At 42.5% G+C, this 24,854-nt stretch overlaps 1 protein-coding gene across 13 annotated transcripts in view; it reads left to right on the top strand.

Moving 5' to 3' along the window:
* Nucleotides 1–24,854, top strand: part of FNBP1 (formin binding protein 1) — a 135,159-nt gene that overhangs the window by 90,826 nt on the left and 19,479 nt on the right. For 6 of the 13 annotated variants that reach the window (XM_080819825.1, XM_080819824.1, XM_080819821.1 and 3 more), the window contains exons 7-10: nucleotides 15,997–16,125; nucleotides 17,396–17,542; nucleotides 23,146–23,343; nucleotides 24,294–24,476. In XM_080819825.1, coding sequence (XP_080675951.1) covers nucleotides 15,997–16,125; nucleotides 17,396–17,542; nucleotides 23,146–23,343; nucleotides 24,294–24,476 — 657 coding nt within the window. The remainder of the gene's footprint in view (nucleotides 1–15,996; nucleotides 16,126–17,395; nucleotides 17,543–23,145; nucleotides 23,344–24,293; nucleotides 24,477–24,854) is intronic. The other 7 variants (XM_080819817.1, XM_080819828.1, XM_080819820.1 and 4 more) reach the window with 3 other exon arrangements.

Genomic DNA, 24,854 nt, shown 5'->3' with positions numbered 1-24,854 from the left:
TTTTTTTTTTTTAAGATTTTATTTATTTATTTATTTATTTGACAGAGAGAAACACAGCGAGGGAGGGAACAGAAGCAGGGGGAGTGGGAGAGGGCGAAGCAGGCTTCCCGCAGGGCAGGGAGCCCGATGTGGGGCTCAATCCCAGGACCCTGGGATCATGACCTGAGCCGAAGGCAGGTCAGGCCATGTCTGGCTTCTTTTGATGAACACAACTTACTAATTTTAATAAAGTTCAATTTACCAGTATATATATTTTTTAAAGATCGGTACCTTTTGTTTTCTGTTTAAAATATCTTTACTTACGGGACTGATGGCTCAGTTGGTTGAGCAGCTGCCTTCGGCTCGGGTCATGATCCCGGCACCCTGGGATCGAGTCCCGCATCGGGCTCCTTGCTCGGCGGGGAGCCTGCTTCTCCCTCTGCCTCTGCCTACCACTCTGTCTGCCTGTGCTCGCTCTCTCTCTAACAAATAAATAAATTAAAAAAAAAAATTAAACAAACACTCTTGGTGATCCTTTAAAAAAAAAAAAAAATCTTTACTTACCCCAGTAAAGCCTTTTGATGTGCCTTTAACTGATAGGTGGGTAATGCTTTATCTTACAGTTTTCATCATTGCTGTCAAAATATTGTCGTGCGGTGGAAAAGCCTAGACAACTGGAATATTATTGTTTGCAAGTCACACATTTTTAAGGATCATGCTTAGTAGTACAGAGAGCCTGTCTTTTGCTGGTTCCATCTCTCCGAAGCCCAGTGCCATCAGAACTGACTTGGTGCCAAAGGACCATTCTTCCATCTAGTTTCCCTTCTTTTCCAGGTTTAGAGCATAGAGTGTAGACAAATGGGCAACAGATTCCTTTTTCATGGAGTCCATATTTCAACCTTTATGTAGTTTGGAGATTACTTTGAGAGACCCAGAATTTTAAGTAACTATCCATACAGTTGTGTTTTTGTTTTTTGTTTTTTAAGATTTATTTATTTATTTATTTATTTGACAGGCAGAGAGGCAGGCAGAGAGAGGGAAGCAGGCTACCCACCGAGCCACCCAGGCGCCCCTGGTTGATAACAATGTTTCTACTAATTCTTTTCTTGCGCTTTGCTTCTCCTTGGTACAGCTTTTTACCCAGCCAAATTCTGAAGTTGTCTATTTCTGTTTTCACATGGAGTTACCCTATACCTGTTTTTGCTTTTTTTAATTTTCGGGAATTCTCCTGGAATCATGACTTCATGGTCTCAGTCTCATTTTCAAGAAATATTTAACAGGTTGAAGGATTCCTAAATTGCAAAGTGTTCTCATTCACCGTTCATCCCCTGACCCATTATCCGCCGACCGTGTGCTGGCCAGTTGTGGGGATGGAACGAACACCAGCACATAATCACACATTCCTTGACTTTAAGGAGCTTGCCTTTCATTTTCTTCCTGGTACTCAGCTCTCCTTTTTGTGAATTTTCCCATTTGTGCCTCTTTGGTGGCGTTTTGGTGACAGAGCCTTTATAGTCGGGTTTTATCTGTCGCTCTGCTTTGGAAAAATGACAAGCCAGACAGACTTGAGTGAGGAGCAGTTCCTAATCTCTGCATTCTGATAGACCCACAGTTGCTTAGTGTGGTGTGGGGCTGAAAAAGGGAAAGGTTATCAAAATGAATGGAATGTGAACTAATATTTCTGAACAGAGAGAACAGTGTTTTCTAAATGCATGCCTTACACGGAGTTCATCCATGTCAGGCAATGAATAATTCCCTTTCTCTAATTCGCCCTTGCCTTGTGACTGTTGGCTCTTACATAATTTCTAAATGCAAAATAGGATATTGTTTAACAAAAACTGCCGTGAGTGGTTACAAGTAGCTACAGTAATCATTAGTGAGTTCAAGTTATGTTTTTAAACTCTGGTTGTCAGTTTCTCCTTCCCATCGGTGCAGCTTCATTAATCTTGTATGAATCTTCTCCTGCCAGTGTCTAAATTTTATAGGCAGTGGCTTGCCATGAAACAGTTAACGTGACTTCTTTATTCAAATTCATTCCAATTCTGAATATTGACTAACCAGAGGAATTCTCTGTACAATGGGAGAGGCTTCCTTCCTGGGCTTATTCGTGAGTGTTGTTATATAACCTGATTTGAGGAAATGTTTTAAAAGTTAAATTAAATTCAAATCCTGACCATCAGTACTCGGAAGAGCGGATCAGTTTCTCAGGGAGTTTTTGCATTTCCATTTCCGTGTAACATTATGGCTTCTAAATGACGTGGCCGTGAGCGTTCTTAGCTTTTAAATTCTACAGAGATGTCCCAGGAACGAGGTAGATTAGGAACTTCTGAGCCACTTACGAATGAAGGTAGAATTGTAAGGAGTTGGGATAAAACTTCACGTTTCTAATTATAATAAAAATACACATGGGCTCTTTTTTATATCCTGGGTTACATAATAGAATATTTTAAAGAGAAAAACAAAATAATAATCCATGCTAATTTTATGTAAGAATGAAGGCATTGACTTCGAGTGATGATCAGTTTGATAATTTTCTCAGTAAAACAAACGAAAGGTAGTGGCTGGGGAAGGTTTCTTGAGCTGGAAGCTGTGTTGAGGGCTCTTGTAAGCCCCGACAGGGCAGGCTTACTTGTGTTCTAACTGAAACCGGATGAAGACCAGAGTGTTAAATTTTTTTACCATTTGGGGAAACAGCCTCTTGCAAGATGACTACTTTAGTCATTGTACGTATAAGGAATTGTACTATTAAATTTTTTCACTGCCCTTGCTGTAACGATGAGGTTTGACATCTTTATTGAACACGGTGCTATCTTGAGTGCTTTTCCCAAATTTGTTTCATATCAGACGTCTCACTGGTTATCTGAAGGAATGGTTCACTGTAACAGTTTAGAAAACAACAAAAAAATGATTTTGAAAGAGGAAGTGGTTGGTCTGAACGCAGGAAATACATTTTGCAACTGCAGCTTGATCTGTTGGTTTAAGATGCCTTTTTACTTACAACGAGAGAAAAATGTATAATTTCAAGGCGACTCTCAAAGATGGGTATTGTTGCTATAAGTGGATCAGTGTTCAGATCAAAGATTCTAGAGAAAACACCTTTGTTACTCTCTTGTTTATGTCTCTATCTGTATGTAGAGTTTATATTCTGTGTGTATTTTCTCTAGGGATGCCTGTATTAAATGAACAGCCTGAATGGTTTGGGTTGTTTCCATTCTTAATATTTGTCCCGGGTGGTGATGGATAATGTTTTCCTCTTGATGTTTCTCACAGGAAATGGAATTTAATGGAAATTTTCTCCAATTATTAGATGTGGAGTAAATGTAATTATATTTAGAAATGGGACATAACTTTGATCTGTGTCATAAGTGAATATTAGTAGGATGAGTTGTGTGTGTGTGTGTGTGTGTGTGTGTGTGTGTGTGTGTTTTAAAGGCTTTGGCATTCCATGTTAGTTTTACCATTAAAAATGAATTTGTGGGGGCACCTGTCTGGCTCAGTTGGTAGAATGTGCAACCCCAGATCTCCAGGTCATGAGTCTGAGCCTCGCGCTCGGTGTAGAGATTACTAAAAATAAATAAATTTAAAAACTTGAAAAAAAATGAATCTGTGATAGGAATGTTGAAACATGCAATTATTTACTACAGTTAATTGTTCCACACAAAAAGTATTCAAGTTTCATTCGGCTCCAAATTTTAGTTCATCGGCTACCAGTTGCTACTATCTCTGTATTGTAAACTGTAATTCTCACTTACATGTTTCTGAAGTAAGTGGTTTTTAAGCTTTAAAAAAAAAAAAAAAGTATGGAGTTTGGTTCAATAAACATCCAAAAAGAAACAAGGGGGTCAAATGTCAAAATCTCAGGAATACTGGGGTGGAGGTACCACCAAAAGTGAATTTATATAGGGATGAAGTACTTCGGAAAGCCTCTTCATTGAAATATTTCCAGTATGCGTTATTTCATTTACATTAAAATGTTGACAAGGGAATCTGCCTTAGCCTTGTTTTAGTGTTCCGAAAAGCATCACCATTGACAAACTCCAAGTTAATCTGCAACGTAGCAATAGAACCTAGTAAGACAATAGATCATTCTCCTATCCCAGACCTGATGATTAAGATGACTTAAACAAAAATGATATGGGGGCACCTGGGTGGCCCAGTGGGTTAAGCCTCTGCCTTCGGCTCAGGTCATGATCTCAGGGTCCTGGGATGGAGCCCCGCATCGGGCTCTCTGCTCGACGAGGAGCCTGCTTCCCCCTCTCTCTCTCTGCCTGCCTCTCTGCCTACTTGTGATCTCTGTCTGTCAAATAAATAAATAAAATCTTCCCCCAAAAATGATATGAATCTAAATATTTACATTATATATGAACATATGAATATGCATATAAAATAAAAAGGAATTAAATACATAAAAATGATACTCACTTATTGATGTGTGTGTAGCGTGAGACACTTCGCACTTGCTGCTCTAAAGGCTTTCCTATGGCAACTCAATAAAATATTTTTTTTTAAAGATTTTATTTATTTATTTGACAGAGAGAGATCACAAGTAGGCAGAGACACAGGCAGAGAGAGAGAGGAGGAAGCAGGCTCCCCGCTGAGCAGAGGCCCGATGCGGGGCTCGATCCCAGGACTCCGGGATCATGACCCAAGCCGAAGGCAGAGGCCCTAACCCACTGAGCCACCCAGGCGCCCCAAAATATTTTTATTTTATTTTACTTTTTTATTTTATTCTATTTTATTTTGAGGGGCAGGTGGATAGAGGCAGAGGGAGAGGTAGAGAGAGAATCCCACGCAGGCTCCATGCTCCGTGCAGAACCCGATCTTACAACCCTGAGATCATGACCAGAGCCAAAATCAAGGGTTGGAGGTTTAACTGAATGAGTCACCCGGGTGCCCCATCATTTAATAAGACATTTTTCATTTGCACTCGTAGTAAATGGCCTGCTTGGCCAAGAGCTTGTTCTTAATCTTGCTACTGGGTAGACGTGGGTTTGGATTTTGTTTTCACCACTCACTGATGGTCTGGCGTGAGATGGTTTGCTTCATCGCTGAGTGCGTTTCCTAGTCTGTGAAATAAGGTTAAGATTTTGCACCTCAGGGGCTTGTCTGGGGGTTTCAGTGGTATGTGATCTACAGAAGGAGAGGTCTGTTTTTGGACCACAGTCAGTTGGTCAACACTGTTGTCATCATCTGTATTTTGCCTGTTCGTGTCCTTCTCTTTTGATTACTTCTGGCTCCTTCCTCCTGCGTTCTCTCTCCTTCGACCTACTGCCGATCAGTCGAGTATATTTTGCACGTTCTAGGCATGTGGGCATTCCACAAGAATGTTTACTGAACAAATAACGCATAGCATTGTTAGGATTACAATAGGTACCCATCACGAGGGCCTTGGTTAGCCAACAATGATGAAATGGACAGACAAGGAAAACTTGAGTCCGTTGGAGAATAAGACGAGGTATCCTATGACACGTTCCCACCTGCATGGTGAAGATAATTAGGACGACAGCAGTTTAAAAAAAAAATTGGTTTATGAGCGACATCGTATGTAAGATCACCCAGCCCTCTGAGCAGCAGATACTGGGAGTTCAAAGCCGTTCATGGATTCCGCATCTGTAAAATCTCTGTGCAGATTACAGGTTGTTGAGAAAGGTGTGACGATGGAATTGGGGCGTGAGGATGGACAATGTGTAGTAGAAATGGAAAAGATGGACCAGACAGAGAGCAACCGAGTGGAAAGAACCCCACGCAGGGCTCCGAGGGGAACATGCTGCCCGTGTTGACCTGCCTGGTGGGACAGGGGGCTGAGCAGGATGAAATGAGAACAGATTATGACAGATATTAAAAGAAAAGCCAAATGGAAGAATGAAGGTGACCCTGATGAAATGCTGTTGAACCGCCTTCTCCAAAAACTCACACTAGAAAGATGCTTTATATTTTCTAAAAGGCCTTTAATCCCCTCTAGAATTCTTTTGTCCCTTTCTAGATAAAAAGAGTAAGGCTATAAGCTGTGGAATTATCGTTGGCCGTAAGAGGCCCTGCTGGATATGGTACAGCCAAGACCGATGCACATTTCTATACCTCAAATTCAGTTCTTGCCAGGGGACCATATGGCTTCGCTACTGGGTCATGTTAAATGAGCTCTTCACTGTTAACTGCTGTTCTTGCCTATGGAATTACGCGGGTGATAGTGAGTTGGGGTAGAATGATGAACAGCAATTGACAGGAGGCCTCCGTATCAGGGAGCCAGGGAGGAGAAGCGGGGATTGTACCGGACTAGGACGCCCAGGCACCATCTGTCTACCATCCGTCCTCACAGCCTAAATGTATAAGGCAGACCTAGTGCTGCTACTTCTTACATATGATCCCTTTCTGGGTTACGTTCCCTCCTTCCTGCATGATAGGTTGTTTTACTTTTTCTTTTTCCATGAGGGTTTGTGAGCAGTAAGTTCATTATGTGAAATATCTTTATTTTGCCTTCCCTCCAGTGTGATAGTTTAGCTAGGTGTAGAATTCTCTGCTGCCGGTTATTTTCTCTCGGCATATTTTGAAACATCATCCCACTCTCTTTTATCATTGGTCGTTCCTCTTGGGAAGCTGGCAGTCTGCTTAATTGCAATCCACTGTAGACACTTGACTTTCTTTCCCTAGTTGTTAAGACCTTACCTTTGCCTTTGGTGTTTTGTAGCGTCATTATGATGGTTGAATGTATATAATTTTTTATTTCTCATTTTTCTCCTTGGGGCTTCAAATGGGAGGGTTTTTTTTTCCTTTTGTAAATGTAGGAACACCTTCCAGGTGTTAACTCTTCAAAAATTGCCCGTGTTTCATTCTTCCCCATTGCTGGTCCTGGGACTCCCAGTAGCCGTGTACGAAACTTCTTGTTCTGTTTGTTCCATGGGCTTCCTAGCTTCCTTGTCATTCCTTCCTTTCTTTATCTCTGTATCTTACATTTTGTGTAACTCTCTTAGCTACTGCATGAATTCTTCTCAGTTATCTGTTATTTAACTCATCTATTACATTTAAAAATTTCAGTGACTGTATTTTTTTATTTCCTAGCATTCCATTTGGTTCTTTTTCAGATATCCTTCATCTTTACAATGTTATTATTTTCTTGTGAGCTCTATTGCTTCTTTTATTTCTTTAATTGTTTTAAATATTCTTGCCCCTGCCCCAATAAATAAATAAATAAATAAATAAGGGCTGGGCACCTGGGTGGCTCAGTTGGTTAAGTGTCTGCCTTCGGCTCAGGTCACGATCCCAGGGTGCTGGGATGGAGCCCCATGTTGGGCTCCCTGCTCAGTGGGGAGTCTGCTTCTTCCTCTCCCTTTCCCTCTATGCTTTCTCTCTCTTTCTCTTCCTCTCTCTCTTTCTTAAATAAAGTATTTAAATATTTTTGTTTTCTGTTTTCTTCCAAATTGTGCTGTTAGCCCAAGTTCTTTTTTTTTTTTTTAAGATTTTATTCATTTATTTGACAGACAGAGACCACAAGTAGGCAGAGAGGCAGAGAGAGAGGGGGAAGCAGGCTCCCTGCTGAGCAGAGTGCCTGACGTGGGGCTCAGTCCCAGGACCCTGAGACCATGACCTGAGCCGAAGGCAGAGTCTTAACCCACTGAGCCACCCAGGCGCCCCTAGCCCAAGTTCTTATGGTGCTAATTTTTCTCTCTATTGTATCACCTCTCACAGTGGTTTATCTCCTTGTGCATCTATGATTACTATTGTCTTTTTCATATGAGCGTTATCTTCAATAGGGATGGTTTCTTTGTTTTTTTCCTCTGAGAATCTCATAAAAGCAGGATTATATGAAACCCAGCCAAGGTCTTATATTGGTTTCTTCCAGACAACCCGGGACTAATTTTTATATTAATTACTTGGGTTGAGAATTCTTGTGCCATCTGTATAATACTTGCAAGTTTAAGATTTCGTTTCCCCAAGGGCGCACTTCCTGTACTCTGTCCCACAGACTGAGACCTTAATAAGCTTCCTTGCTGTCTTCTCTGGTCACTAAGAAGTTTTGTTAGGTGTCACCCAGCTTAAGAAAAACAGAGACACATGAACACTTGAGATTAAAATAAAGGGCCTGTGGTCTTACATCTTGAGCTCCTTGATGACACATGCTGAATAACAAGGAAGATTTTTATATTAAGCCTTACTGATTAAACATCTGTTGTGACTTGGGTGCTAAGGGTGGTTAGCTGCTAACCTACCACCATACACATCAGGTTTCTTCAGAACAGGAAGCTTGTATTTCTTTTCTCTCCCTGGGGAATGTAACAGGACTATTTTTTCCCTCTTCTGAGGGATGGATCTTTTCCAGAACTGCATTCAGTATTTTTGTTCCTCAACGTAGCACCACAGCCATAAGAGATCCCTTGATCCTTTGGGCATTAACTTTCTAGAATCTAGGCTGTCGTTTTCAGCCATATGTATTTGAAACCTCATGAGTGTCATATTCTGGAGTGCAGTTATTAAGGGGGGAGGGAGAAGAGAAAGAGATCATCAATTTCTGCCCTACCACAACTGAGAACTCAAGTCTCTTGCCAGTGACAGTGCACTAGAAACCAGGGGAAAGAAGGGAGACAAGTCTTAGAGACCATGATTTATATTTTACCAAGATCCCTGAGCTCATACCGGATTTTTGACCAGCCTATCTTGGGGTTTTGCCAACCTCAAGATGAACAATATCAACATTGGCTTCTCTTTTAGCAGAAATGGTCACTTACCTTGAGTAAATAGATATTTCAATTTCTACTTTTCAAATGAGGCAACCAGGGTATAGGGGAACAGAAGGCCTTTTCTTAAAACTGTTTAGCAAGTGAATGGCCCATGTGGGATTGAGATGCTGGTCTCATTTGCTATCTTCCCATGTTCTCTCCTTCTGTTTCAGTGGCTGTGAACCAAAGTAACCTACAGTACTGGGGCTAGAAGTTGTAAGACTGTTAAGAAAAAAAAAATCAGGAAATTGCTGAAATATTTCAAGCATATTTCTTTGGTTAACTTATTTTGAAGTTTTTCTCTGTTTTGTGTTTTAGCTGCCTTTATAATTTATCAAAGACAGACTCATTGTTTTGGCAAGTCCCAGGCCTGGAAGTCTCCAACAAAAACTCCCAGCACTCCGTCTGAATAGGAATTTTTAAATGCATTCTTAGTCTTGAATTTGAAAATGTATTCTAAATTCAACAGTTTGCTGGGAAATTTAAACAATGCCATTTATCATACAACAACATTGCTCCAGACAGAGAACTTTTTCATCTGTTCCTTTGTTAGTATCCCTCCTACTACATTATCTTTTCAGAGCTTTTTTTTTTTCTTTTTCTTTCTTTTTTTTTTTTTTTGAATCTCAAGGCGAGCCGTATCTCTTCAGTTTCTAAGTTCCTGGAATTCAGCATTAGAATTCGTTTCTTTACCTAATCTTTCCGGCAAAATAGAATTCCTTAATCACTCTTTGAAGCAGTGATCACTATTAATATTTTATTTTTATAATAATCAAATTATGCTATGAATACTGTTTTGGAAACTTAAAGAAAAATTTTTAAACCACATACAGCTTTCACTTTCTCTTATCATCAAATACTCTTCTACAATTTTTTGTAATAGTCTGCGTCTTAGGCCATCAAGGGTATGAGATATATTTAACCAATGACATTACTGGGCATTTGTTTCAAATTATTGTCTATTATAAATAATACTGTGCTGGATATGTTTCATGAACATTTAAAATTTATCTTATTAGTGGGGTGCCCGGCCGGCTCAGTCGGCGGGACGTACAACTCCTGATCTTGGAGTTTGTGAGTTCGAGCCCCACGTTGGGTGTGGAGAGGACTTGAAAAGGAAATAAATGTAAAAATGAATGAATGAGTAAAATGGTTTCATGAGGATGAATTTCCAGAAGTAGAATTGCTGAGTTAAGGCCTAGGAAAGATAAGCTTTACAGACAAATCGAAAGAGAAATCCAGTAAACCAAACAGAGTTTTCAGAGATTCTCTACCAGTTGCTGGTTTTTGCTTTTTTTTTTTTAAATTGGTTTGTTTTTTATTTTTTAAGATTTTATTTATTTATTTGACAGAGAGAGAGAGAGCGAGAGAGGGAACACAAGCAGGGGGGGCAGGAGAGGGGGAAGTAGGCTTCCCGCTGAGCAGGGAGCCCAATGTGGGGCCACCAGTTGCTGCTTTTATGGATCTCAAAACTATCCAGAAAATAGGTCACAGTATTCAGCGGTCCCTTCCTCCCTCACACCCTGCCAAAGCCTGTGTGCTTCTCATTAACCCGACTGTGTCCAAAGGAGGGGTGCGCTGGCGGTTGGAGCTCCTTGCTACTCTGAGAATCACCAAGTTTGCTAGCTGCCCATGGGGCATCGTTGTAATGTGCTGGTGTCATTCGGTGGCATCACTACAGCTGTTCTTCTGGAACTTTCCATTGACTTGCCCCAGCTTGCCTTATCTGCTCTCAGTGTTGTCACAGATCACAAATTAAGGACTCCAGGTTGTCATGTTCCCAGTGATTGTCGGACTGTGGAATGGCCAGGCACTTTGACTTTCTAAACCCCACAGTTCTGTAAATTGGAATTATTTATAGCAAGCAAATTTTTGTAATCAGGTGAGAAAAAGAACTAAAGGTGGAGAGAGGCTGGATATAACTCAGGTTATTAAATTTTATTAGTTTAATTGTATCCACCATATATATTTTTTAAGACTTTACTTTTTTAAGTCATCTCTACAGCACCCAACATGGGGCTCGAACTCAAACCCCGAGATCCAGAGTCACATGCTTTACCGACTAAACCCGCCAGGCTCCCCAGTTTTCTCCACAATGTTAAGTCAGTGGCTTAGTTGGAAGAGGGGTGAATTTGGAGCCAAGAGCCCCACTGGATCCTTGCTGCACCTCCAACCCTGGCTGTGCACCCTTCTGGATCCCAGTGATGGCGGCCAAGCCCCGGAGCTGCCACGGGTCTCCAGCTACCGTATGATAATGATGGGTAGCCTGGCAGTGGTGCAAAAATCATGAATTCCCAGTAAAATCTCGATTTAGCCCCCTTTTCTGTGCAGCCTAAAATACACTTGGTTTCTCTTTATTATAATGATGAAATAAAACATTGAAAGTACCGCTGCTCGGGAAAATCTTTACTGTCGTTGGAGATACCAGTGGTAACTGTAAATTATTTCACACTGCTGTCCCCAGATTTGGGGGCGTAAAGGATGGGCCTTGTAAATGTGTTCTGCAACATGCTTTTAACAAAGGAAAAGAATGGCTTTCCGAAACCTCTGAACGCCACTGCAGGAAATGGTTTATCACTTAGGGAACAGCAGTGTATATAAAAATGTGGGAGGTCTGCAGCCATGTTCAAAAAATTAATAAACCTTATTATTTATTTACAGTAAATATATAAATGGAATCAGGGCGTATTTGACCATTTCCGTGAAAAGGTCAAAAGCCGTGAGCAGCCCTGAGAAGAGACGTGAGTGTGTAATTTCTTCGGCCAATCGACCATGTGCCCCACTGGAGAGCGAACACGTTTCTTAGGACGCCTGTGCTCTCTGCTCTTGACGGCTGAGACAGGCAGCAGCGAGCGTTGCTTCCTCCCATCCTATCTGCAACATTAACAGAGAAAATAACACTGAACTGAGCAGGAAGTCGCCGCATGGTTTGGCCAGGGCTAATAATCTAAATTTAACTAACTAAATGGATTACAGTATTTTTATCTTTAAACCCATTAGGATTTAGAAGCATCGGGCTGCAGTACAGTTTCTAAATTATTGTTTTCTTTATTTAGAAACTGCAACTCTGACCTTTTGGGCCATCCAGCTTTCTTCCCGCAGGACTTGGAGGGGGGAGGGTGTGAAAAGTCAGTGAAGTCATGCCCAAGCGATAACATACGTGGGCCTGTTTGGACTGATTTGGGGGAGATTCCCAAGGGTCTGTCAAAGAAATTCTAAAGTTTAAATTCAGTCTTTCTGATTGACGGTGAAAGTGGTCTAGATCTCATTCAAAGATGGCTGTGATTTACAGCCTTAGGCGATTGTGGTCATTCTGTACTTTTTTAGAATATTTTCTCTAAATTCTATGACTGACTCATTAAAAAAAAAATCCTCTGAACTTCCCTCAGCCCTACAGTCTTGTTGCTCTAAGATGCAGCGTCCTGTATTCTTAGAATGAGAACTTTAATTTAATTGCAAGATACAGCTTATGGTGTGGCCTGGGAAGGAAGTACCTCTTGAAGATAATAGTCGCTATTTTTAGACTGACTTAAACAGAGAGAGAAAGAGTGATGTTTACAATCTTCCTTTAGCCTTAGACTAGGAGATGCACTCTCTCAAAGTATCTCGTTACTTACTGGTTATTCCAGAGATGTTTTCGAAAGCACTTTTAAAGATATTTTTTAAAATGTATTTGTAATGAGTAGCTGACTCAGCCCTAGGTTTAGAGAAAGACTCCTTCTCGGTTCCATTGCAAAATAAATATAACAGCTTTACTAAACAAAAATAGATTTTCCATAGTAAAACTCGCTCAGAACAATGGCACATTCCTGGGCCTGGGATTCAAAAGTGGGTATTAATTCAAAGCAGCTGGACGCTGGGATTGAGAACAAGACTGTCCTGTCTTCGTGCCTCAGCCCTGCAGAATTTGATGTGTGACAATATTTTACTGCTTTTAAGTGTTAGAGGGGGTGGGGGGAAGAGAGAGATTCTAGGAAAATTCCAACAGAGACTATATAGAAATACACATACTTTGCAACCTTATGTCCACATTTTTGCCTTGAAGAAAAACTCGCAGAGAGATCGTGCTTCTTTAACATAAAAAGGTAGACCTGTTCCCTCTGATTGTCTGATTTGTTTTCTTCTACTCGACTAGCGTTCCAGGGCTGGAGTTCTACACGTTTTTCCCAATTTCGGCTTCTTCCACAGTTCCCATCTAGGGGTTCCCTGGTTATGTCTCGGAATCACTGCAGATAAAGCTTGTAAAGGGCATCGCAAAACTGTTACGAGTTAATGTGCTTACGAAAGCAGTTATATAACCCAAGTGAACACATTATTATTAGAGATTTAGGGGAACTGAGAGGAGAGGATCATGGCCACTTCCAACCAGATGGTGGGGGGGGGGTACCTCCAGCAGGGCGCCCGCCGGTTCTCATGAGTAAAACATTCCATGGTTAGTATGATGGGTTTATCGTCAGGAAGCTTGTGTCTGCTCGTGGGGTGTGTGTGTGTGTGTGTGTGTGTGTGTGCGCGCGCAGGTCTGTACGTGCAAACCTACACATGACATTCTACTCTCTGTTTCAGACCCAACTTAGAATAATTTCCCCCAAAATAAATAAGGGGACTCTTGTCTTGTTACCTGTTACTTTTATTTACAGAGGAGATGAGGAAACAACCCACCCCCACCCCCCTTGAATTTTGGTAAGACTATTTCTGAGGAAGTTTTGTAAAGGAAATAGAGAATTTTTTAGAAATCTGAGGTCTCCCTCAGAGTTTCCTTGGGTTTTTTTTCGTATTCATAGCAAAGTGATACATGATAAACTCTTAAGTAATTGAAAGAGTTAAAAGGCTTTTTGTGTTGGAAGCATTAGGGGAACAGATGGTATGCACGTAGGTGGGAAAGCTATGATTTAAACAGAGGAGAGCTAGTGTAGACTGGAAGGGCATGGATTTTTGAGGGGAGCTGGGGACTTAACATTTTGGGGACCAGATTAATATAGTTACTCGTGGACACGGTAGAAGCGGAAGCGGAGCGTACGGCCATGGGAGGGAGTTAAAAGGCTGCCAACAAAGAGGACGAATATGGCCATTGAACTAACCAAGGGGAGATGAGAAGAGGGTAAAGTGGTTTTGAGATCCCGAAAGGCCTTGAGAACTTCAGGTAGTAAGGAAATCAGTTTGGAAATATTTATATGGTTAACCTCTGAGAAGCGTTCGAGAAGAGAGTGAAGGAGGCAGCAGTGAATGACCACTCTGGGCTTTCACCAACACGCAGATGAGTGAAAAGTGTCAAGGAAGTGAAAATCAGATGAACCCTCCAAGTCCCAGAGGCAGGAAACCGTAAAGAACACCGCGAGATGCGGAAAATCTGATCGTAGACGTTACCGATGATCAGACAGCAAGTGGGTCATCGACTTTTCCTTTTGAACATGTCGGTGTTCTTTTTTGTCCTTTTAAAATATGAGTGGGTTTGGGGCGCCTGGGTGGCTCAGTGGGTTAAAGCCGCTGCCTTCGGCTCAGGTCATGATCCCGGCGTCCTGGGATCGAACCCCGCATCGGGCTCTCTGCTCAGCAGGGAGCCTGCTTCCTCCCTTCTCTCTCTGCCTGCCTCTCTGCCTACTTGTGATCTGTTTGTCAAATAAATAAATAAATAATCTTTTAAAATATGAGTGGGTTTAGTAAAACGAAACAAAAAAGAAAGAAACAAAAAGTTCCTGTAGTTACGCTGGAACAAGGCCCTTTTCCTGTTGTGTTTTTGGCTCGGTGGGGCAGTTGGCCAAGTCACCTGCAGGCCAAGCCACTTCTGCATCTGGCAGGGGCTAGTTTTTGCCCTGTGTGAACCTCAGAGTGTGTTAGAGATTCAGGTGGTCATATTTTTGAAAACATATCCAAAGCGCTAGATGAATCCACGGTGGGCTCACCAGCGTAACCATCAGTGGCATTTGTAGATGACGTCAGAGTTCACAGGCTTTCTGTTCAAGCTTTAAAATCAATTCTGCCGGGGCGCCTGGCCAGCTCAGTCAGTGGGGTATGTGACTCTTGATCTCGGGGTCGTGAGTTCAAGCCCCACATTGGGTGTGGAGCCTACTTAACTAAAAATAAATAAATAAAATCGATTCTGCCAACAGTTGCCTCCTTTCATGTGGGTGTGTGATTAAGCAAAATGTGAATTTGAAGAAACAAACCTATGAATTTTATTATTGATTATTTAGGAGAAAATCAGTGCAGGAAAACACAAAAGAGCACATACTCATACCCAAGCAAAACCACAAAGACGGCGTCATATTTACTACATCTTCAAAATGTATACTAAAAGCAGGGCTGCCTGGGTGGCTCAGTGGGTTAAGCCTCTGCCTTCGGCTCAGGTCATGGTCCCAGGGTCCTGGGATCGAGCCCCACATTGGGCTCTCTGCTCTGCGGGAAGTCTGCTTCCTCCTCTCTCTCTGCCTGTCTCTCTGCCCACTTGTCATCTCTGTCTGTTGAGTAAATAAATAAAATCTTTTTTAAAAAAATGTATACTAAAAGTAAACATCTGTGTGTTTCCCTGGCGTAGTTGTGGAGCGTGCAACTCTTGATCTCTGGGTTCAAGCCCACATTGGGTGTAGAGATTACTTTAAAAAGTAAAAATAGGGCCTCCTGGGTGGTTCAGTTGGTTAAGCGTCTGCCGTTGGCTCATCATGATCCCAGGGTCCTGGGATCGAGTCCCATATCAGGTGCCCAGTTCAGTGGGGAGCCATATACATACATACATACATTGTGTGTGTGTGTGTGTGTGTGTGTGTGTGTATGTATATGGTTTTCTTTTTCCTTAAGGAGGGGATGAGGGAATCCATAATTTTTTAAAATATATATATATTTTTTAAAAATATATATATATTTAATATATATAATATGTAATATGATATAAAGTATATGTACATGTATATGTGTATATATGTATATATATATTAACATATGTATTATATCATATATATATGATATAAAGTATGTACAAAGCATAAAAATATATGAGCATAGGTTCCGACAAGGCCCACCTAGGTAAGATAAATATGTGAACTGGGCCAAGTGCAGACAATAAAGAAGGGAGATACTTGGGTCAAACTAGAAAGTGATGCCAAGTGAAGACAACAGAGAACGGTAGGAATTGTGAAAAACGAGGGTGCACATCCTTACCTAAACTGAATTCAAATTCCAAACACTTTCTAGAAAATAACACCTGCCCGGTAGAACACATTTGAGGTAAATTTCACCGCAGACCCCTCTGGTTTGCAATTCTAGGCTCTTACCTTATGTAAACATGGGGGTTCTCTCGTGTTTTTGCCCCAAGGCACGACAGCAAGCTCAAATGCGTCACCAGATGGCAGAGGACAGCAAAGCCGATTACTCATCCACCCTCCAGAAGTTCAACCACGAGCAGCACGAGTATTACCATACTCACATCCCCAACATATTTCAGGTAAGTCATTCAGGCCACTCAGATTGGCTTTGCCTGTAGAGACACGTGGCTTTGGAATCAGGATGGCTGGGCTTACCTTCTGAGTATTTTCAGAATTCTAAATCTCCTCCAAATGAAGCCACTTTTGAGGCATCCAGGGAGTGCCTGGGTGGCTCTGTCGGTTAAGCATTTGACTCTTGATCTCAAGTCTTGATCTCAGGGTCATGAGTTCAAGCTCCGTGTTGGGGTCTGCTGTGGGCACGGAGCCTCCTTAAAAAAAAAAAAATAAAATAATTTAAAAAAAAATATATATATATATATATATATCTCAAGCATTGACTGGCAAAAAGATGAAATATAATATTATATATTATAATATAATATATATTATATTATATTATAATATATAATATATAATATATATTATATAATTATATATATATTATATATATTATATTACATATATTATATATATAATTATATATATATAATTATATAATATATATATAATTATATAATATATAATATAATATATAATATTAATCTCAAGGTCAATCAGTGACCTTTGCAGTTGTCCTCTGTTCACACCTGTAGCCTTTCTTTGCCAGTCTTAGAAGTGCAGTTCTGAGATTAGTGCCCTCTTTGCTAAAAGGAGCATTCGGATTACAAAATGCCAACTTAACTTTAGGAGTCCTAGTAGAATTCATACAGTTACAGGATTTGAACAAATACAGTCCTTGTCTTTGGACTGTTTTTCTTTTGGGCTACTCTAGGTTGTCAGAAATGGCATGCGTAGAGTTGGAGACGTGTTCTCCCACTTTGGGAATCTTTCACTACTTGTGTCCGGTTGTGGAAAAAGTAACAAGTATTCGCGTTGTTTGTCTACACACACCGCAAACAAGAGCCTCCAGCTCGTAGACGGAAGATACACTAGTTACCTCTCAGCCCGTGTTGGGTTGAAACCATTAAGCAACACTAGGCTCTTGGTAATTACCCCGATCAAAGGTGGGAGCGATGTTTGGTGTATCCCCAAGTGGCATCAGTGATAAAAGCACATGAGCTTGGGGTTCTCACTGAAATTGGAAAGGAACCCTGGAAGGTACACATTTGGACAGCCTCACCGCTCTAACATGTGTGCAGTCAGTGAAGAGGGAGCCAGTCATCCACTCCAACCCTACCGACTGGTGTATTTCCATCCCAGACGATTTGCTCGAGGTGACAGTGCCACTGCAAACAATTCCCGTGAGTCACAGTGGACCAGATTAATTCCGTGCAAAATCTAATATTGCAGAAAATACAGGAGATGGAGGAGAGGAGGATAGTGAGGATCGGGGAGTCGATGAAGACATACGCGGAGGTCGATCGGCAGGTGATCCCGATCATTGGGAAGTGCTTGGATGAAATCGTGAAGGCAGCGGAGTCCATCGATCAGAAGAACGTAAGTATTACAGTTTGGACACGGTTCACAACGAAGGGTTTCTGGTTCCATTGTTTCTTCGCCGCCGTCCGCAGCGAATCATCTCGAGATGGGTGGTTCCTTCCAGGGCTGGTGAGTACTTTGCAGCAGTAGTAACAGCACTTTCGAGTGTTCTGTTGTGCCCTCAGTGTTCTGGATTTAGCTCCCGAATTTCTCTTGCAGAAAACACAGATAAGTCTGAGCCATTGCAGAATGGTCAGTTGGCTGAGTAACCCCCCATGCCGGGATCTGGTTCTGTAGGGTGCTGTTGATATTTTGCTGGCTGGATAATTCTCTACTGTAGGGGCCTGTCCTGAGTGCTACAGGGTGATTAGTAACATCTGTGTCCTCTACTGACCAGATGCCATTAGCACCCTTCCCTGGCTGTAACGGTCAGAAGTGTCTCTGGATGTTACCATATGTCCCCTTCGGGGCACTGTCATCTCCGTCTGAGAACACTACTCAGGGCCAGTGTCATTCATTTGGATTATTTTCCTAGAAACCTATTTCCCTCAACAAAAATACCAGCTAGGACACCAGCATAGGCTTTTACAAACATTTATTAATTTGCAAAACCAAATATCTAAGAAAAAGCAATGTCATAAGTATTCTTTGTCATAAGAGCGTCATAAAATGAGTCTAGGCAAGGGATCAAAGCCGTCTTTCCTGGATGAACATACCTTAGCATATAGACTCTTCATTCCTCTAAGGATGTTCTAGGTGTATTACCATATTTAAGGCCATCTGTGTAAAAGAATAATTATCGACCCAATGTGCAGAAATACTTCCAAACGTGTTAACTAATAAGTGTTTGTAGGAGGAATGGTTCTAGTAGTGGGCATATATTTTTTTTAATTTTAGGATTCCTTGATCTCTATTTTATTAACATCTGTTCACCTGGAGCCTCCTCCTTCAGTGATTTCAGCTAACTTTTTTGGGGAAAATTTCTAGTGCTTATTAATTAATGGTGTTTCCCCCACAAAACTACATTATGCTAAGAAGGAGTTGCAGGTGATCAAACCATCCTTTCCTTATGCTGAACACATGTCTTGGTTGAGACACATGTGACTGGTCATGCCCCCAGGCAGTCTGGTTTTTCATTTTCTTGCCACTGTTACTTCATTGATTTTGGACATCTCTGCATCGTCAGTTTCAGACAAAGTCTTTTTTTTCTTTTTTCTAAGGATTTTTATTTATTAGAGAGAGACAGAGCATGAGCAGGGGGAGGGGTAGAGGGAGAAGTAGGCTCCCTTCTGAGCAGGGAACCCAACTTGGGGCTCTATCCCAGGACCGTGGAATCATGACCTGAGCTGAAGGCAGATGCTTCATTGACTGAGCCCCCCCAGATAGCCCTCGGACAGTCTTTCAGTGGCTCGTAGATGCCTGGATCACGGAGGGAGATCAAGAAATAGTCTCGGTGAGGCTTTCTCTCATAGCCCTATTTGAAATGTCAACAGTCACCAATGAGTGTGGGAAGGGGTCTTTCAAAGGGAAATAATAATAGTGAGATGTACAAGGTAAGCCTTCACCTCTACTGAATCTTGACTTTTTTCCTTAACCTCATTGACTTCTGGCATTGATTAAAATCTGAAACAAGCCTGATTTTAACTTCTTATATTAGAAGCTTAGAAATGTCTTCTTCCTTGAAACTTCACAATTTTACAAGATCATGTCTGAATGATGGTTTCCCTTAATCAGTTTTATCTGGGAAAATGTGAGCTCCCTAGATTTACAGGACATTTCTCCCATTATGGGAGACTTGTTTTCCTGTTCTGTCACTGATCATTCTTTTTCACCTGTGACCTTAATGGTGCTAAATCCAAGGGTCTCTTCTAGGTCTTCGTTCAAGTTCTTATTCAAGAACTTAAACTGTTAGCAGCACCGGCCCCCACTCGACCGCTCTCCTACCTGCTGTTCCTTCACTTGAGTCCCAGGAAACCACACTGTAATGGCTTTTCTCCTCACTGACTCAGTCTCATTTGCTTGTTCTTCTTCTCCTGCTTCTTACGTCTAACTCGGGAGCACCTCTTGGCATTGATCTTGGACCTGTGTACTCTCTGCATTTGCTCCTTGGAGTGACCCATAGACTTTCGGAGCATGAAGTCCCATCTCAACTCTGAATCACACGTGTGACGTGCCCAGCCTGGACCTGTCCCTCCACGGCAGGTTCATACGTTCAGCTGCCAAGTGGCTTCTCCACTTGGATTCTACTCCGTTCCTCAAGCTCAGCGTACCCAAGGGGGAGCTCCCGATCTGTCTTGCCAAACCTGTGCCTCCCATAGTCTTCACTGTCTCCGTCATGGCATTTCCACCCTTTCGGTTGCACGGATCATGGAGTCAAGATCTTTTTCTGACACCTGCATTAATTTATCAGCCAATCCTCTTGGCTTTACCTCCAAAATACATTCAGAACCCACAGAGCTCTCACCTCCTCTGTTGTTACCCTCCTGATCCAAGATCTCCATGAGTTGGGTTGTGCGGGAACAGCTTGGATTACTACAGGAGATGTCTGATGTCTCCCTACCTTTGCCCCCCCAATTCTTAACACAGAGACCAGAGGGCTTCCTTTACGATAAGTTAGAGCACGTGTCTCCTCTGCTCAGAGCCCTCCGTGGGCTTCCGTCTTATAGAAAAGTCAGAACCACTGTGGGCTCAAAGCCCTGAATGATCTGGAACACACTCCCTGCCCATTTATCTGTCTGATGTCACCTCTTCTGTATTCTCCCCCGTGCTGTCGCCACAGTGGCCTGCTCTTCCTCAGAAACTCCCAAGTATGCTCCTACTGTGTTCCCTCTGCCTGGAATATTCCTCCCACAGACATCTGCATGGCTCACTCCCTCAGCCTCCTCCAGGTGTTTCCTTGAATAAACGTTTCATTTTGCTCTTTTTTTTGAGAATTCAAGGGTCAGATATTTCTTAATCCATACAGATCATCCTTCCTGGCACGTTCCCTTTCTCTTTCCAGACATCCTGCTCTGTTCTCGTGGTGCGTCTCGAGTTGATCTTCTCGTGCAGGTTCAGCTCCTAGCAAAGTCAGCTGTGCTGTTGCTGCTTTTGATCTTTGCTATTTTTAGCCTGGTTTTTCTTCGATCACACGCTCGTTATCTCCGCGTCTTCGTGTTTAGTTGCTGGGATGTCCTCCTTCAAAATGTTCATCTTGAGAAACGTTGATGGTATTTCATGACATGGCTCCCCGAACATTTACTGAATGCCTCCTTCCTTGCATGCGTGGCGTGCTCACCACGACCCACCGAGGACCACCTTGAACTCAGGGAGGTTACAGCCTTGCCCAGGGCCACATAGTGAATGTGTCCATCTGGCTCCAAAGCCATGTTCTTTCCCTTAAGCCCCTCCCCCCAACACCTTGTGCTTTTTATTTCTAAAACAAGCACCGTTTCTGGCACATGTTCGAATCCTTTTACTCACTCACTCGCAAGTGCCAGGCACAGCTCTAAAGACAGGGACAGACCATAGCAAAATAAATGAGAATCTCTTTTTTAGAGTGCAAAAATGAATGAGCATTTGGGGGAAGGTGAGGTAGGAAAGGATGCTAGAAAGTGCCCGAGGGGACGGGGCTGGCTCTTACACCAAGAAGTTACATTTGAGCAAAGAGTTGAAAGAGGTGATTGAATAATTATTTGAGTGGGACAGGAGGACAGAAAGCTCCCAGCTCTGTCAGCCCCTTCTCCAGCAAACTGGATGTCCCCTCTGCCCCTTCATACAGTCTCAGAATCCCGTGATGACTTAAAAGTTCAAACTGGTTTATTTGTGTATGGGTAGTTTCCATTTATATCAAATGACCGTGTTTTCGTTAGAGCACATCACTGAGTCACTGGCACACCGGGGCTCGTAGATCTGAACCTGCTTGCATATGTTTAACCGTAGGTAACGGGGACAGTGGTGTCTTACACACAGGGCGGTCTGTTTTTCCTCTCACGTAAAAGATGTCTGCAGGCAGAGGGTCCAGCCCCGGCATGGGCAGCTGGTCTGTACGTTCTCAGGGACTCAGGCTCCTCCTAGTTCACAGCTTTGGATGGTGGGACCTTCAAACTCTGCATGGCTTCTGAAGCTCCGACCATCACATCCAAATTCCAGAAAGCAGAATATGGAGAAGGGCCCGTGCTATCCCTTTAAAGAGTCTTCCTAAAATTACACACCATCCTATCTGCATCTCAGAAATCTCAGAGGTCAAAACTTAGGTGGCCACCTCCTACTGCCCAGAAGGCTGGGGAATGAAGCCTTTAGGTAGGTGGCAGCGTGCCCAACTTAAAATCAGGGTTCCTATTCCCGAGAAGGAAAGACAGTTGGCTATTGGAAGACAGTCGGAGGTCTGTGGTCCATCTCCATAGTAAGGGGTAGCTAAAATAGCTATATACCATACCGACTGTGGGCTTATATGAAGAATTGAGATCTTTCCATCGTCTGTAGTATTTGTAGGGTAGTGTTTCCACGGTTGCCTGTAGTGTCCTTTTTTTTAAGTCAGACGATCATTGATTTCACTTGTTATTACAAATCACATGTGCTTTTGTAATGCTTTATGTATGTATCTGTCTGCCTGTCTGTCTATGACATTCTGGTTATGATCGCCTTACACGTTTGTCTGTACCACAGACAAACCCCGAGAAGGTGTAACACCCAAAGTTCCTAGCAGAGCGCTTGGACTCAGGGGCCTGTGGAGTAGGCATTCGGTTCATTAGATTTTTTCAGCAAACATTTATTGCACGCGGTTCTCGCCGGCACCAACTCGGTCTAGGGATACAACAGAGGAAAAACAGATGAGAGCTTGCCTTTGGTTGGGGGAGGGTCTAAGAACAAATGCATCCATAAGGAAAAATCTTAGGATAAATATAATTTAATATATTGTATTATTATATATATTTATTTTCATATATTATATCATTATGTATATTTATTAAAATTAATATCCCTGAACCACGACGAACCAAAGAAGTGATAGAGATTATCTACTCTTTGATTTGAATTTTGTGTATGCTAAACTACCTTAAGAACTCCTGGTGAGAACCAGACTTTTGTATTACTATATTTTTCAAGGGAAGTGCCTAACAGTGGCCCGTTTTTCTCTGCTTTTAGCAAAGTCCATCGTACTTAATATTTGTTTCTCCAGCTGCAGAAAAATGGCTGTTGAGAGTATCTTCCCATCCAGCTAGACTTGTAGCTTTACAAATAGTGCTTATTCTTTCTAGTGATAAAACTATTGGGACGCCTGGGTGGCTCAGTCGGTTAAGCCTCTGCCTTTGGCTCGGGTCATGATCCCAGGGTCCTGAGATCGAGTCTCGCATCTGGCTCTCTGTTCAGCCGGGGAGCCTGCTTCTCTCTCTGCCTCTGCCTGCCACCCTGCCTGCTTGTGCTCTCTCTCTCTCTCTCTCTGACAAATAAATAAATAAAATCTTTAAAAAACTATTATTAGAAAAACTCTGTTACCAATCAATGTAGATATAATTCTGTAGATAACTATAGACATAAAGTTCTTTACGATAGCCTCTGTGTGGGGCCATCATAATTTGTTGTGTAAAAAGTATTCGCACGTGTTTGAACGCATTTGTGTTTGTTGGCTATAATTTCAGGATTCCCAACTGGTAATAGAAGCTTATAAGTCCGGGTTTGAGCCTCCCGGGGACATCGAATTTGAGGATTACACCCAGCCGATGAAACGCACTGTGTCGGATAACAGCCTCTCGAATTCTCGAGGGGAAGGCAAACCAGAGCTCAAGTTTGGTGGCAAGTCCAAAGGAAAGCTATGGCCCTTCATCAAAAAAAATAAGGTACTGATGGTTGGACCCAGTGTGAAACGAGTTTTATAAAGTGTGGCGATTGTGGCTTTCTCGGTTAGTCTTTAAAAAACAAAACCAAACAAAACTTAAGAACGTAAGCTTGTCGTTGACAGAATGCAAAAAAAAGAGCTACCGTGCTGTTTTATTTAAAAACCATGATTTCTCTTTGGTGGTGGTCCCTCTGCCATGGCCATTAGTCTTATTTCGGATGCATTGCACCTGACTCGTGCCATCCACACTAACACTGACCTCTACTGACCTCTTGGCCATCTCCCATCACGCCTTTCACCGCTAAGTCCACTCGCCGCCTGGTCCCCTCGGCTGGGAGAGGGGGTGCTGTGCGGGACCTCTAACAGCTGATCAGCAACTCTGATTCGAAATCGTGTCCATGGGTTAATAGCTTGGGTTTTGACTTCACGTTAACATGTGCCTCCATGAACGTTTTGCGTTTTCTTTTGGTAGCGCGGTCGTAGGCGTGTGACAGCGCTGACCTGGGCGTCCCGTGTGGTCCAGGCACCATGACTACGCTCTCGCGAGAATAACTGCATATTTAATTTTCCAAAGACTGTCTTGCTGTTTTGACAACCTTGGCATCTAAGGTCCTTTATGTCCTCTCATCCAGCTCTGGTGGTTTTAGGTGGTTTAGACATCTTGACCCTTTTCTGGCCTTAACTGGTTTAGCGTAACTAACGTAGTTTCGCATGGGAGAGCCTGCATGAGCTTCTGGTCGCAGATTTCTTGCTCTTCTTCCGTCGCTTTACTGACTAAAACCTCCACTTTTCGTCATGTTCTACATGTTTTCTTTTGGACCATGGCCTAAATATGTAATCGTTTGTGTTTTACTTGCTTTGGATTTCAAATATGAGTTGATGCTTATTTTGTTTTGTGTCTTATCTTCTTGTTTCTGATTTTACTCTGTCACTGCTCCACCTTACATGTAGCTTATGTCCCTTTTAACATCCCCCCATCAGCCTCCCCCTCCCCCCCCTGCCTCTGCCTCACCCTCTGCTGTTCCCAACGGCCCCCAGTCTCCCAAGCAGCAAAAGGAACCCCTCTCCCATCGCTTCAACGAGTTCATGACCTCCAAACCCAAAATCCACTGCTTCAGGAGCCTAAAGCGTGGGGTAAGTTCCGCTCTGGAATCCTGTCTCTTGTGCGCTCTGGGCGCATGTGTCGTTCTGCATGACTTATTTTGTTTGTGAATGAATCCATTGTGTTTTCCCGTAACACGGAACAGTTAGGACCTGGGCTTCACCGTAGCTAGAAAGAAGAACCCCGGCAGGGGGAGGAGAGAAGAAAGAAGGAAGCAGAGTGGTTGGAAAGAAGAAGAGAAAGCCAGCCAGCGGGCCCAGAGTCCTTTGGGGCTCGAGCACATTTCAGAAAGGCTTTCTTCCACTTCCCTTTTAAAACATCTAAGTCATTAATGTTCTACCTTGATTTTACCCAAAAAGGAAGCTCAGATCTGGTTTCCAAAGCCAGCGACATCCGAGATGAGGAATTGG

This window comes from Martes martes, assembly GCF_963455335.1.
Source record: "Martes martes genome assembly, chromosome: 12".
NCBI classification, from domain to species: Eukaryota; Metazoa; Chordata; class Mammalia; order Carnivora; family Mustelidae; genus Martes; species Martes martes.
This window is presented reverse-complemented; position numbering and strand designations above follow the sequence as displayed.